We start from the raw sequence: 13,206 nt of genomic DNA, 5'->3' as shown, positions 1-13,206 counted from the left end.
CTAGCTGCTCTCAGGATAGCTGCCTTGGCTCTAAGATTACCAAGTTTTACTATTATATACTGGGGCATTGGTCTATTTTTATTGATCTTGGGAAGGGTCCTCTCTGCCTCTTGGACAGGGATCCTCCTTTCATCCCCAGATTAGGTAAGTTCTCAGCTATGGTTTGCTCAAGTATACATCCTCGTTCTCTCTCTCTCTCCACCCCCTCAGGGATCCCGATAATTCTGACTATGGAATGTTTCATGGTGTCATTGATCTCTCTACTTCTGATCTCATGAGCTTGTAGTTGTTCATCTCTGTCATTCCTGACTTCTTTCCTTTCTATCAGCTTATCTTCTAGATCACTAATTCATTCTTTCTCATTTACCCTGGCATTCAGAGTATCCAGTTTAGATAGCATCTCCTTCATAGCATTTTTAATTTCATTGACAGTACTTCTACATTCTGCCCTTAAAGGTCTATACTGTCACTAATAGTTTTCTCAAGCCTAAGTAGCAACTTTATAAATGTTATTCTGAAGTCTTTTTCTGACATCTTCCTTAGATCCATATCCATTAAGTCTGTGGCAGAGGCCATTGTCTCTGGTTCTTTCCTTTGTTGGGAGCTCTACCTCCTAGTCATTCTCTTGAGGGATGGCTGAGGGAATGTACAGAATCCAAAATATCAACCATGACACAGGCAAGATGAACCCAAGGAAAATCTGGAGTGATGGAAGCCACCAATCTCATACTGATTTTGTGGGGGTGTTCAGGATGGTTTGGTAGATATCCAGCTCAATTCAGGGGACCGGCAATGGCAATGAGCTTCCCTACTCCTCCACCATCTTGTCTTTTTTTCCACTTCTGAAGTTTCACTTGTGCTCTTTTTTCAGTCAGCAGCCAACCCCACACTGGCACCAGACACCTGTAAATAGAAGTTATCTATGCTATAGATCGGGTTTTCTTTTTAAGAGTTGCATACAAGTGAAAGTATGCAGTATGTACTTTCTATCTGGCTTCTTTTGCTCAACACAGTATTTTTGAGATTTTATTCATGTTACAGGTATCAGTAGTTGTTACACTGTTTTGCTGAGTATTCTATTGCATGGATATAGTACAAACCACAATTATCTTCTCACTTGTTGAGGAACATGTGGATTGTATTCAGTCTTGGACTACTATGAATAAGGCTTTATGAACATATGTCTTAATTTCTTTTGTATAAATAATGGAATTATTGAGTCATGTGATGAATGTATGTTGACTTTCAGCAAGCTGTTTTCCAAGATAGTTGTGTCATTTTACATTCCCATCAGTGATGCATGAAAGTTTTAGTATCTCTAAATCCTTATTAACATTTGACACTGTCAGTCTTTTGTTTTACCTCACCTAGTGGGTATGTGGTAGTATATTTTTATGGTTTTTAGCTGTATTTTTCTGATGACAAGTAATGTTAAGCATGTTTTTGTTTGCCCAGTGGCTGTTCTGTATCTTCTCTTGCGAAGTGTCTTAAAAATATTCTGGTTTTTATTGGCTCGTTTGTTCTCTTATTATTGAGTTGTAAGAGTTATCTCTATATTCAGTGTGTAACCCAAACTGATTTTCTTTTTCCTTTTTTTAATAATGTTTGGAAAAGCAGAAGCTTTTCGTTTTGATGAAGTCCATTTTGTCATTTTCTTTTATGATTTGTGCTTTTTGGTCTCAAGAAATCTTTGCCTAAGTTTAAATATTGTATTGCTTCACATATAATGTTACCACCTTACCATAATATCTTTTTATATTCTTTCTCCTGCCCTTTGTAATATTGTTGTCATGCATTTTTGTCTGACATGTATTTTATAGCATCTGTTGTAAACCATATTGTATGTTATTTTTTCTTTAGACAGGTAATTTTCTTTTAAAGAAATTAAGGAATAAAAAACAAGTTTTATTTATTCATATCTTAACCTTTTCTGGTAATCTTCATTCCTTTATGCAGATTGAGGTTTCCATCAGGTATCACTTTCCTTCTGTTTGAAAAATGTGATTTTTTAATGGTATAGGTGTCCTGGAAGCAGATTTTCTCAGATTTTTTTTTGGGGGGGGTAGGGAATTCTGAAAAGTCTTTGTTCAGACTTAGTTCTGAAAAGTATTTTCAGCAGGTATAGAATTCTAAGTTAACGGTTTTCTTTTATCAGCACTTTGATAATGTCTTCTGGCTTGGATATTTAAAGATGTCTTCTGGCTTTAATCGTTTCTGATGAAAAGTCTGATGAAAAGTCTTGTTTGTGGAGGGAGAGTTAGTCTGGTCCTTGCTATTCCATCTTGCTTGGAGTCAGAATTTCCTGTATTTTTAATAAGGCAAGACACTGTCATTTCATTTTTTTTCTTGCCATACAGTTATCAGATTATTCCAAACACCACTTTGGAACAGACCATTCTTTCCTCACTGATTTCTGATGACATTTCTATGATATATTATGTTCCCATGCATACTTATGTCCCTTTCTAGACTTTCAGCATTGTCCTATTGGTCTTTTGTGTATTCCTAAGGTAGCATCGAACTACAGCTTTTTAACAAATCTTGCTTTCATGTCAGGTGAGTCTCTACTCCTAATTCTTGCATTTTATGGACATTGGATAACTTCTTTTATCTTTTTATCTATTTGAATTATTTGATTGGAGTAAGAACTTTCTACCTACTTAATTGAATTTTTTTTTTAAGATTTTATTTATTTGACGGAGTGAGAGATCACAAGTAGGCAGAGAGGCAGGCAGAAGTTGGGTGGGGGAGGCAGGCTCCCTGCTGAGCAGAGAGCCTGATGCAGGGCTTGATCCCAGGATCCTGAAATCATGACCTGAGCCAAAGGCCGAGGCTTAACCCACGGAGCCACCCAGGTGCCCCTTAAATGAAACTTTTATTTGAATTATTTGATTGGAGTAAGAAATGAAGGCAAGTCAGCTGTTGTAGTTCACCCTTGCAATCTTGTGTTCAGCCACACAGATGCTATATTGGTTATATCTATAGCAGATGAAGTGCTATTAAAATGTAAGCTTTTTGCCTAAAGAACAATTTTCACTTAAGTTTTAAGACACTAGGATTGTACATTATACATTAAGAGGCAATCCTAGCAAAGACTTCTGTAATCTTTATGTAAACAAGAAGCCAACTATCAAATGGCTGTCAAATGATGTAATAGACTCTCATTAATGGCAACAAAGGCATTCACATTCTTTCTGTGAAAGTCAAGCAAAATTTAACAAAAGTTTTACAGGACCTTCTAACATTACCAGACATTGTTCTTCTCCTCCTCCTCCTCCTCCTCCTCCTCCTCCTCCTCCTCCTCCTTCTTCTTCTTCTTCTTCTTCTTTTTTTTTAAAGATTTTATTTATTTATTTGACAGAGAGAGGGATCACAAGAAGGCAGAGGGGTAGGCAGAGAGAGAGGAAGGGAAGCAGGCTCCCTGCCAAGCAGAGAGCCCGAAACGGAGCTTGATCCCTGGATCCTAGGATCACGACTGGAGCCGAAGGCAGAAGCTTCAATCCACTGAGCCACCCAGGCGTTCCTAGACATTGTTCTTTGTATCTAATAATAATGTGGACATGAGATTTTTTGCCAGTGACCCCAAGAGTTGTAATTGTGAGAGTCTTTGTGAACTATGCATTGTAAATTTGTATATGTGGATGATGTTTACACGTTTATATTTTTTCCCAGCCTATGTAATATGGTTATGCAACCTTTGAGGCAGTTAGGCTTGAGGAGGGCATTCTTAGATGATTCGTCACTCAGTAACAATTTATGCTGGGGCACTGTGAAATTTTACTTATTCTCTTATTGTAGAGGCCCAGAGCCAAATTAGCATGTGTGTACTACTATGCAATACATTTTTTAACTGGCTTTTAAAGAGAATCTAGCCAGAGTTGCATCTGATTCACATCATATTTTCCACCCTGGTATTTTAATACTTTGAAGTTCAGTAGTAGTAATGGTAGTAGTTGCAGCAGCCAACATCTATGCTCTTAAAACTTTCAATTCACCTAAGCTTCCCTTTATAGCCCATGGCCCCCATAACAGTACAATGATTTGGTTTTACAATTATCCACAACAATTTACTGCTAGGTTAATGGGGATTCATGCCTAAGCATATGCAATCAGTGGGAACTGGGCCTGAAGCCAGATATTCTAGCTTTGTTCCTAGCAAGGGATAGGTCATTGTCATTCCTTCATATGTTCAGAAAATGTTTATAAAGCTCCTGTGATCTACAAGGTGCTCTTTTAGCCATTGGAGGTATATCAATAAACAAAACTGACAAGAATCCCTGCCCATGTGGAGCTTATATTGCAGGAAGGCAGAGGGGAGACCATGGTACATAACAAAAATGTAAATTCTATAATAAATTAGGAGGTGATTATGTATAATTAGAAAAATATAAAGCAAGTGGGGGAACAATATATGTATACATGAGACATAATAAGATATGGTGAAATCTGACTGTCCAAATGTGTTTATAATTTGGAAAAAGGATTTGTAGGCTAATGTGATAGAAAGCTTCATGGAAAACATAGAAGGCTTTGTGGAAAAATAAATCTAGAATATAGTGAGTTCTTTCCAGTTCCAACGCTGCCACTTCATCCAGACCATCACGCCCTTCATCCTTTTCCTTCCTTGCTACCCTCGCAATCTGTTTTCTCAGCAACTGCCAAAGTAATAAGTAATTCAGTTTAAACGACTCCCCTGTCCAGAGCCCTCCCATGGTTTCTCAGGTTACTCATAATAAAACCTGAAGTCCTTAACAATAGTCTACAAGGTTCTTTGTGGTCTGGCTCTTGCCTTCCACTGTAATGGCATTTCCGACTTGAGTGTTCTTCTATGCTGCTCTCTCTTTACACTGGCCTCAGTGCTGTTCCTCACACTCTCCACACGGACCCTCATGTCACAATCTTCATAATTGCTGTTTCCTCCGCCTTGAAGATGTGTCTCCGATATTTCACTGGCTTACTCTCATTACCTTCAGATCTTTGCTCAAACTTCACCTCCTTACAGAGAGACCGTTCGTAAAAACCCAGAAGTATTTTTCTGAGCACATCTCCTCACTCCCAGCTCCTTTTTCTCTTTTTCTATCCATAGCATTTTTTCCACCTGACATATTTATGTACCACTTTGCTAATTAGCTACTGGAAAGTAAGCTCCATGAGATCAGGAAGGATTTTGTATTATTCCCCACTGTATGTCCTCTTCTAAAATATTTCCCAGGGGCGCCTGTGTGGCTCAGTGGGTTAAATTTCTGCCTTTGGCTCGGGTCATGATCTCAGGGTCCTGGGATCGAGCCGCACATTGGGCTCTCTGCTCAGTGGAGAGTTCTGCTTCTCCCCCCTCTCTGCTTGCCTCTCTACTTGTGATCTCTCTCTTCTGTGTCAAATAAATAAATAAAATCTTAAAAAATAAATAAATAAAATAGTTCCCAGAATATAGGCAAGGCTTACTGAACATTCACTGGATAAATGAATGAATTAAAATATGGTCATAAACATTTTTTCTCTCCATAGATTTGTTTATGTAGAATTGAAAGAAGGTCTAGTGATGATGATCAGCAACAATATTTTCAGTGAACATCTAGGACTGCACTGGGTGTTTTTTTTTAGAGTGTATCTTATTTATTTATTTATCTGTTATTTATTTATTTGTTTGTTTCATGGGTAGAATTGTGATTCATCTATGCATACAACACCCACTGCTCATTACATCATGTGCTCTCCTTAATACCCATCACCCAGCTATCCTTTCCCGCCAGCCCCTTCCCTCCAGCAAATCTCAGTTTGTTTCCTACTGTGAAGAGTCTCTTATGGTTTGTCTCCATTTCTGATTTCGTTTTGTTTTATGCTTCTCTGTTTTGTTTCTTAAATTTCACATATGAGTGACATCATGTTATAGTTGTCTTCTTCTGACTGATATATTTTGCTTAGCATAATACCCTCTAGTTCTAACCGTGTTGCTGTAAATGGCAAGATTTCATTCTTTTGATGGTTATGTACTATTCCATTGTTTGTATGTATATATCTATATCTGTATCTATCTATCTACATCATATCTTCTTTATCCGTTCATTTGTCAATGGACATCTGCACTCTTCCTATAGTTTGGCTGTTGTGGACATTGCTGCTATAAATATTGGGGTGCAGATGCCCCTTTGAATTACTATTTGTATCCTTCAGATAAACACCTCATTGAACTGGGTATATTAAAGGTCCCCTCCTGCCTCCTTTTCCCTCCCATGCACACCCACTGCCTTTAGGATCAAACCTAAGCTCGTTGGTCTGGCATTCAAGGCCTTCTAAGGTCTCGTCTAAGTTGACCTTTCCAGCTCCACTTCTCTGCCAAGCCCTTACCTTCTCAGCCCATGCTGCAGTCCTAAGGAGTGACTTACAATTGCCCTCAGTGCCCCTTGCAGATGTCTCTTGCAGCATCTCTCAAATTTTGTGCTTATATTTGATGGGTGTCTCCTCACATCGTATAAGCTCTTCAAAGTAGAGGATCTAGCATATTTTCATATTTCAAGGACTTGGCACAGTTCCTGGCAGAGCATAGGTGGTCAGGAAATCCTTACTGAAAGCCAAAGATGGTTTTGCCTCCAAGACAGAGACTAGCAGGAACGTGAAGAGGTTGGGTATGGAAAAAATAAATTGATGAAAGCAGTTTCGTCTGATTAGAGGGCTTGTTTGGGGACAAAAGGTATTGAAGAGAATGTAATATTAGAAACTTTAATTTTTAGCACAGTATTAGAATACTCTAAGTCTGTTGGAATACTCTAGTTTGGGTGTGGAGAGATGGCATATAATATGATTGAATCGGTTTACTCAGCTAGAAGAAAACAGCTTACATGAGAGGAAGGGTTATTTGACATGTGTTGTTTGGAAACAAGTGCAGCCATCCGTCAGTGGTCTGACTGTAGGCCTGTCAGCCCTATTATTCAGTCTGTAAGAATCATGCCAAATAGTGACCCTGCTCTTCCTGGGGGCAAAATATAAGGAGGAGAATTCAGGGCAGTAGTGGTGCATTCATGTCCTAGTAACTGTGAGTGCTGAGGGTTAGGTTAGACTCAACCTGATGTTGGTTCAGTGGGAAAGAAGGCTGTGAATATCTGCTTGCATCTGGCAAGGGTGTGAGGGAGGGAAATGGCTATATTTGTTTTATACATTTTTCATCCTTAGTTGATGGTTTGTATTTTCTGTGCTGATTCAGTTGATCTGTAATCAGTTGGCCCAGCATAGTTGAATATGTGGACACATTTTGTATAATCTTAATAATATGTATTTTGAAAAATGTAAACGTAATAGAGTCAAGGAGCCTATTAGTTTTAAAAGATTAAAAATTTTTTTTTCTCAAAAGGTTTGTTACAGAAAGAGAAAATGGCTATTGAAGCATTTCAGGTTTGCTGCCTTCTCCTGCCACCTGAAAACAGGAGAAAGTTACAGCTCTTGATGAGGATGATGGCAAGGATCTGCCTAAATAAGGAGATGCCACCCCTATGTGATGGCTTTGGGACCCGAACACTGGTAGGTTGATCTCTAACATCTAACTTGACTTGAGTTTTTGGAATACAGTTCAACTAAATAAAGTTTACTAGTTTGGCAACCCAAGGAAGGCGCCAAGGTAGGCTTGCTCAAAGAGCCACAGCTTGGAAACCGCACAGGCGGGATTACATTTCCAGTGTTGGTGTATTAAAGAACATAATGGAAGGTGAAGTGAGTAGGGATAGAATCTGAATGTAGAGGTATCTGTGGTCTCCTGCCTACTGTCAACATAAACGGAAGGAAGGGTGGACAATAAGGATAAGGGTCCTTTCAAGAAAAAGACATACTTTCCTCCAAGACAGAAAGGGTTCTGAAGCATTTGTTAGTATAACAAGTAGGAGAGGGGCAGCACATATAATAGGGTAAAGAGGAAAGAAATAAAACATAGAGTTGGACCAGACAGCCTGGGGAGAGACAGAGAATTTGTTCTCTTGGGGTATGATCTAAGGGTCCGTGGGTAAGGATATTTCTTAAGATATTTTCAATTTGGCTTAAAAACATATATGCTAGTTTTGAATTCTACTTTCTTGTGTCAGCATGTCTTTTAAAATAGGGCTCATGTTTAGAATTTCTTCTATGTAATTTCTTTCTTTTTTTTTTTAAGATTTTATTTATTTATTTGACAGAGATCACAAGTAGGCAGAGAGTCAGGCAGAGAGAGAGGGAGAAACTGGCTCCCTGCTGAGCAGAGAGCCCGATATGGGGCTCGATCCCAGCACCCTGAGATCATAACCCGAGCCAAAGGCAGAAGCTTTAACCCACTGAGCCACCCAGGTGCTCCTTCTATGTAATTTCTTAATTTTCCTCAAAATTGGAGATCTTGGAGCAAAACTCCTCTTCACTGGGGTATACATACATACTTCCCATATCCTGGTGAACCACAGTATACCCCTGGGGGTCTTCTGGCCCCATTTTAGAAGTATTGAGTAAGAGTAAAGGAACACTCAGTGTCCAGTAGAGTGAATCTTGCTTGACCTTCCTTTTGGTTGAGTAGATGGATAATGGGGCTAATGGACCCTTCTGAAAAGCTGAAAAAAACTTTGCACCTATTCCCCAAAAGAATACACATGGAAAAATTTGCATAGAATTTTAAGGCATTAAGGTACCCCAGTGTCCAGAGCCTCCAGGTAAAAAATGTCTGTGTGTCTCTGTACACATAATGTGAGGGTAGATAAAGTATCATCTGCAGTATGTTGATGACATGCAGTCTAATTAAATAAAATTAGTCATTTCATGCTTACAGGTTTTGAAACAAGATTATCCACAATAAAATTAGTAGGAAAGGGGGAAAAATCCTTCCAAATCATAGTTAATATGAATTCTATGGAAGCAACTACATAATATTTTTTATATTTCTGTCTTGCAAAGAGTCTCATCACAATGCACTTGTTATAAAGTCTCATCATTTCGGGGCACCTGGGTGGCTCAGTGGGTTAAAGCCTCTGCTTTAAAGTCTTAAAAGTCCTTTTTTTTAAAGTCTCGGGGTCCTGGGATCGAGCCCCACATCGGGCTCTCTGCTCAGCGGGGAGCCTGCTTCCTCCTCTTTCTCTTTCTCTGCCTGCCTCTCTGCCTACTTGTGATCTCTGTCTGTCAAATAAATAAATAAAATCTTAAAAAAAAAGTCTCATCATTTCATTCAAATATGATTGTCAGTTGTACACCCAAAATCCTAGAGAAACTAATAGTTAAGTAGGAAAAAGTGTGACAGTTGAGGCACATAGGTTGTGCTAGCATATTTCTGAAATTCAAAATGAAATAAGGATATTAGTAAACAAAATGGCTTTAAAGTACTTTGAACTTTAAAGTGCTACATAATTCAAGTGATGGTGGTGATCATAATTTTTCAGAATTTGTTTATATATATTTAAAACTGTCTGTAAAGAGGTGTGCTTTAAAAGCTGCTCAGACAAGCAGTCTCTGCATAGTCTCTGCTGAGTCTCTGTGAGATGAGATGCACCTTCTGTTCACACTGGTTGATAAGAAGATCAGCCCATTGAGATGACCAGGTGTGGCTAGGTGCCAGATAGGTTGTGTACCCTGGTCTGTGGGCCATTTCTCATTGACTGATCACCTTTGGTTTTTGGAGATTTATTAAATGCAGTTCAGCATAGGAAAAACAACAACAAACCTCATCTGTGTTTATTTAAAAAATACCTCCCCCTCTTTTTTCAGATGGTTCAGACATTTTCCCGTTGCATCTTGTGTTCCAAGGATGAAGTAGATTTGGATGAGTTATTAGCTGCTAGGTTGGTGACGTTTCTGATGGACAATTACCAAGAGATTCTGAAAGTCCCTTTGGCCTTGCAGACCTCCATAGAGGACCGTGTGGCTCATCTACGAAGGGTCCAGGTAAAGGAAGGGGTATTAACAGTCCTTTAAAATTGCCAGCAGAAAGTCCTGTAAACTTGCTAGGCCTCTTGGGATTTCTAGATGTGAAGAATTAAGTGAATAAATGCATACAAATTGCTTCTAATGGGGCTTGGTACATGGTGGCCACCATGTGTGTTTGGTAATTTGGAAAATTTTTGAAATGTTTACTAGTTTTGTTATGTTGGTCAGTGCTCCATACTTCTGATTGCAAATTCCTTAAATGATAACCTGTTTGGATTTTAGTTTCCAAAGGAGTTAAAATTGGCCTTACCTGTCCTATAAAACTGTTGTGAAGAGTAGAATGCTCTACTACAAAACCTCTAGCTTAAATGTCTGATGTACAGCAGGTCCTCTTTGAAATATAGCCTATTGTTATTTTTGTTGTTATTGTTAATAGTAAAGTGATGCAAAAGAAATATAATACATGAGTGTTAAGTGGGCCCCAAAGTGGGGTGTGTATAAGTCTGTGGGTGCAGACACTTGATAAAGGCAGACAGAGGTCTGCTTGGCTCCTTCTGAATGAGTGGCCCTCTTTCTGCTTAAGTACTTTTTGAGGTTCCACAATTAAGGACCAGTGAAATGCTACCTCCTGAAATTAAAGTTGATAACTGTTCATGTTTTCAGTGTGCAAATTAAATTTTTAATAATTAAAAATTAAAATTTTAAAAATGAAAAATTAAACTGTTCATGTTTCCAGTGTGCCTGCGTGGCTTTGTTGGTTGAGTGTCTGACTTTTAATTTCAGCTCAGGTCATAATCTCAGGCATGTGGGATTGAGCACCCCCTCTACCTTGAGCTCTGCGCTCAGCTGGGAGTCTGCTTCTCTCCTTCTCCTTCTGCCCCCCCCACCACCATGCTCTGTGTGTGTGTCTAAAACAAATAAATCTTAAAAAAATAATAAAACTATTAAAAAATTAAAATAGTTTTGGTAATTATCAACCTTAAATATGTTGAAAGAATTGGAAAATATAGAAAATGCACACCAAGGGCACCTGGGTGGCTTAGAGGTTTAGGCCTCTGCCTTAGGCTCAGGTCATGGTATCAAGGTCCTGAGATTGAGTCCTACATCGGGCTCTCTGCTCAGCAGGGAGCCTGCTTCACCCTTTCTCTGCCTGCCTCTCTGCCTACCTGTGATCTCTCTCTCTGTGTCAAATAAATAAATAAAATCTTAAAAAAATAAAAGAAAATGCACACCAAAAACTGTAACACCCAATGTTCAGTTAGTATTACAGTATTTCAGGTGTTTTTCTGTGCTTTGTCTTTTTTTTTCTTTTCTTTTTTCCTTTTCTTTTTTCTTGCTTTTTCTTTTTCTTTCTCTTCTTGTCCTCTCCTCTGTTCTCCTCTCCTCTCTTTGCTTTTCCTTCCTTCCTCCCTTTCTCTCGTTTATGCCTTATTTTCTCCTGAGAATATAAGAAATATTTCCTGTATCACTAAATATTCTTGACTGACCTAATGGTAGTTGAGAGCTTAGACCCTGGAGCTAAGTAGTGCTTGTATTCCTCATGTGCTATTTATTGGTCCTGTGACTTCAGGCACATTTTTTTTCTTTTTCAGGCACATTTTTTAATGTGTCTCTGCTTCAGCCTCTACCCAATACCTCTCTTTTTCTCATCTGTAAAATGGGATAATAACAGTTAATACCTTCCTCCTAGGGATGTTTTAGGGGTTGAATGGCTTAAGATGTGTAAAGTGCTTAGAATGATATTTATTTCATAGTAGCCCCTCAGTTGGTAGCTGCTGTGGTTAAGATTATTATCATCATTAGTGTTATATTATTCCACAATATTATTATTGTTAGCATAGTATTCCATAACATGGATCTATACCATAATTTATTTAAATGGTTTTCTTTGGCTAATATTTAGATGGTTTCCATTTTCCCCTCTATTTTGCAAATAACAAAATGGTAAACATTTTTGTAGCTAGATTTTGGGGGGGATGATCCATGATTATGTTCTAAGAATGAATTTTTAGGAGTGGCATTACACGGTCAAAGGCCAAGGATGTATTTTAAGTATTGATTGTGTATTGCCAAATTTCCCTTCAGAATGATTCTTCTGATCCATTTTCCCATGAGTAGTCTAAGACACTTTGCATACTTCTTAATATATATATCTTTGCCATTTTAATTCGTAAAAAGTGTAACCTCACTGCTGCTTTAGTCAAATCCCCCCCAATATGTTTATGGCCCAAACTTTAAAAAAAAAAAGTAAAGAAGAAAAGAAATAACTGAATTTCTGCAAAGAAAAGTAATGGCAATAGCGATGTTGCCCTGTCTACTGACTCGGTTCACGGTTCCCAAAGCATAGACAGATCATGCACCACCTCCTAAGTGAACCCTTTGCTCTCTGCTGAAGATCAGAAGCCTGAGCTCTGCTGATTCATTTAACAGCAGATTAGCATGATCTTGTGGAGGGGCACTGCCATGGCACTAAATGAAGCCAGTAACTGCTCATTTGTCCAATTACATTTGCTCTCTTGGAAGTACTCCGTAGAATCGAGGAACAGTTGTTTCATACTCAGAGATCTACTCTCTCACATGGCCTGCTCAGCCCTGACAGCATGGCAGATCCAGGACAGGGCTTCTCGGAGAAGGAAGTGTTTGTTGGATTGTTCTGGAGGTTTCAGGGCTGACCCTGTGATAGGTAAATTGTGAGGTGGTCATTGTCTTTGACACCAACCTTCTATTTGCCTTGACTGCAACTGTCTTCTTCCTTTTGTGCCCTTTAATCATGGGTATCTGGTATTTTTCTTACTAGGGTTCTGGCTGCAGAAGAACTATAGGTGTTCTATTTTGGGGAAGATGGAACTCTTGGAGTCTGAACTTAAATACTTTTTAATTTCTTTGTTATTCACATAACATTGACATACAATGTTACATTAGTTTCAGGTGTCCAGCAAGGTCATGCAGCCATTCTGTACATTAGTGGTCCCTGCAATGGATGTAGTCACCAATCAACATGACTACATTATTGGCTATACTTTCCATCTCTGTGACTTATTTTATAACTGTAAGTTTGTACCTCTGAATCCCCTTCATCAAATCACTGATTTCCCCCCACCTCCATGCCCCCTTTTCCCTGGCAACCAACAGTTTGTTCTCTGTATTTGAGAGTCTGTTCAGTTTTTTTTGCTTGTTTTGTATTTCTGTGGTGGTGTTATTCCTCCTCCTTTATTTTTGATTTTATTTATTTGAGTCCTCTCTCTTTTTATGTTGTTAAGTCTGGCTTAAGGTTTATCAATTGTGTTTTTCTTTTCAAAGAGACTGTTCTTGGTTTCATTGATTTACTTTTTTTTTTTTTTTTTT

At 38.6% G+C, this 13,206-nt stretch overlaps 1 protein-coding gene across 1 annotated transcript in view; it reads left to right on the top strand.

Annotated features, from left to right (window-relative positions):
- Positions 1-13,206, top strand: part of DEPDC1B (DEP domain containing 1B) — an 80,125-nt gene that overhangs the window by 63,027 nt on the left and 3,892 nt on the right. The window contains exons 8-9 of the mRNA XM_059416632.1: positions 7,346-7,512; positions 9,703-9,879. Coding sequence (XP_059272615.1) covers positions 7,346-7,512; positions 9,703-9,879 — 344 coding nt within the window. The remainder of the gene's footprint in view (positions 1-7,345; positions 7,513-9,702; positions 9,880-13,206) is intronic.

The sequence above is a fragment of the Mustela nigripes genome, chromosome 12 (genome assembly GCF_022355385.1).
Source record: "Mustela nigripes isolate SB6536 chromosome 12, MUSNIG.SB6536, whole genome shotgun sequence".
NCBI lineage: Eukaryota > Metazoa > Chordata > Mammalia > Carnivora > Mustelidae > Mustela > Mustela nigripes.
This window is presented reverse-complemented; position numbering and strand designations above follow the sequence as displayed.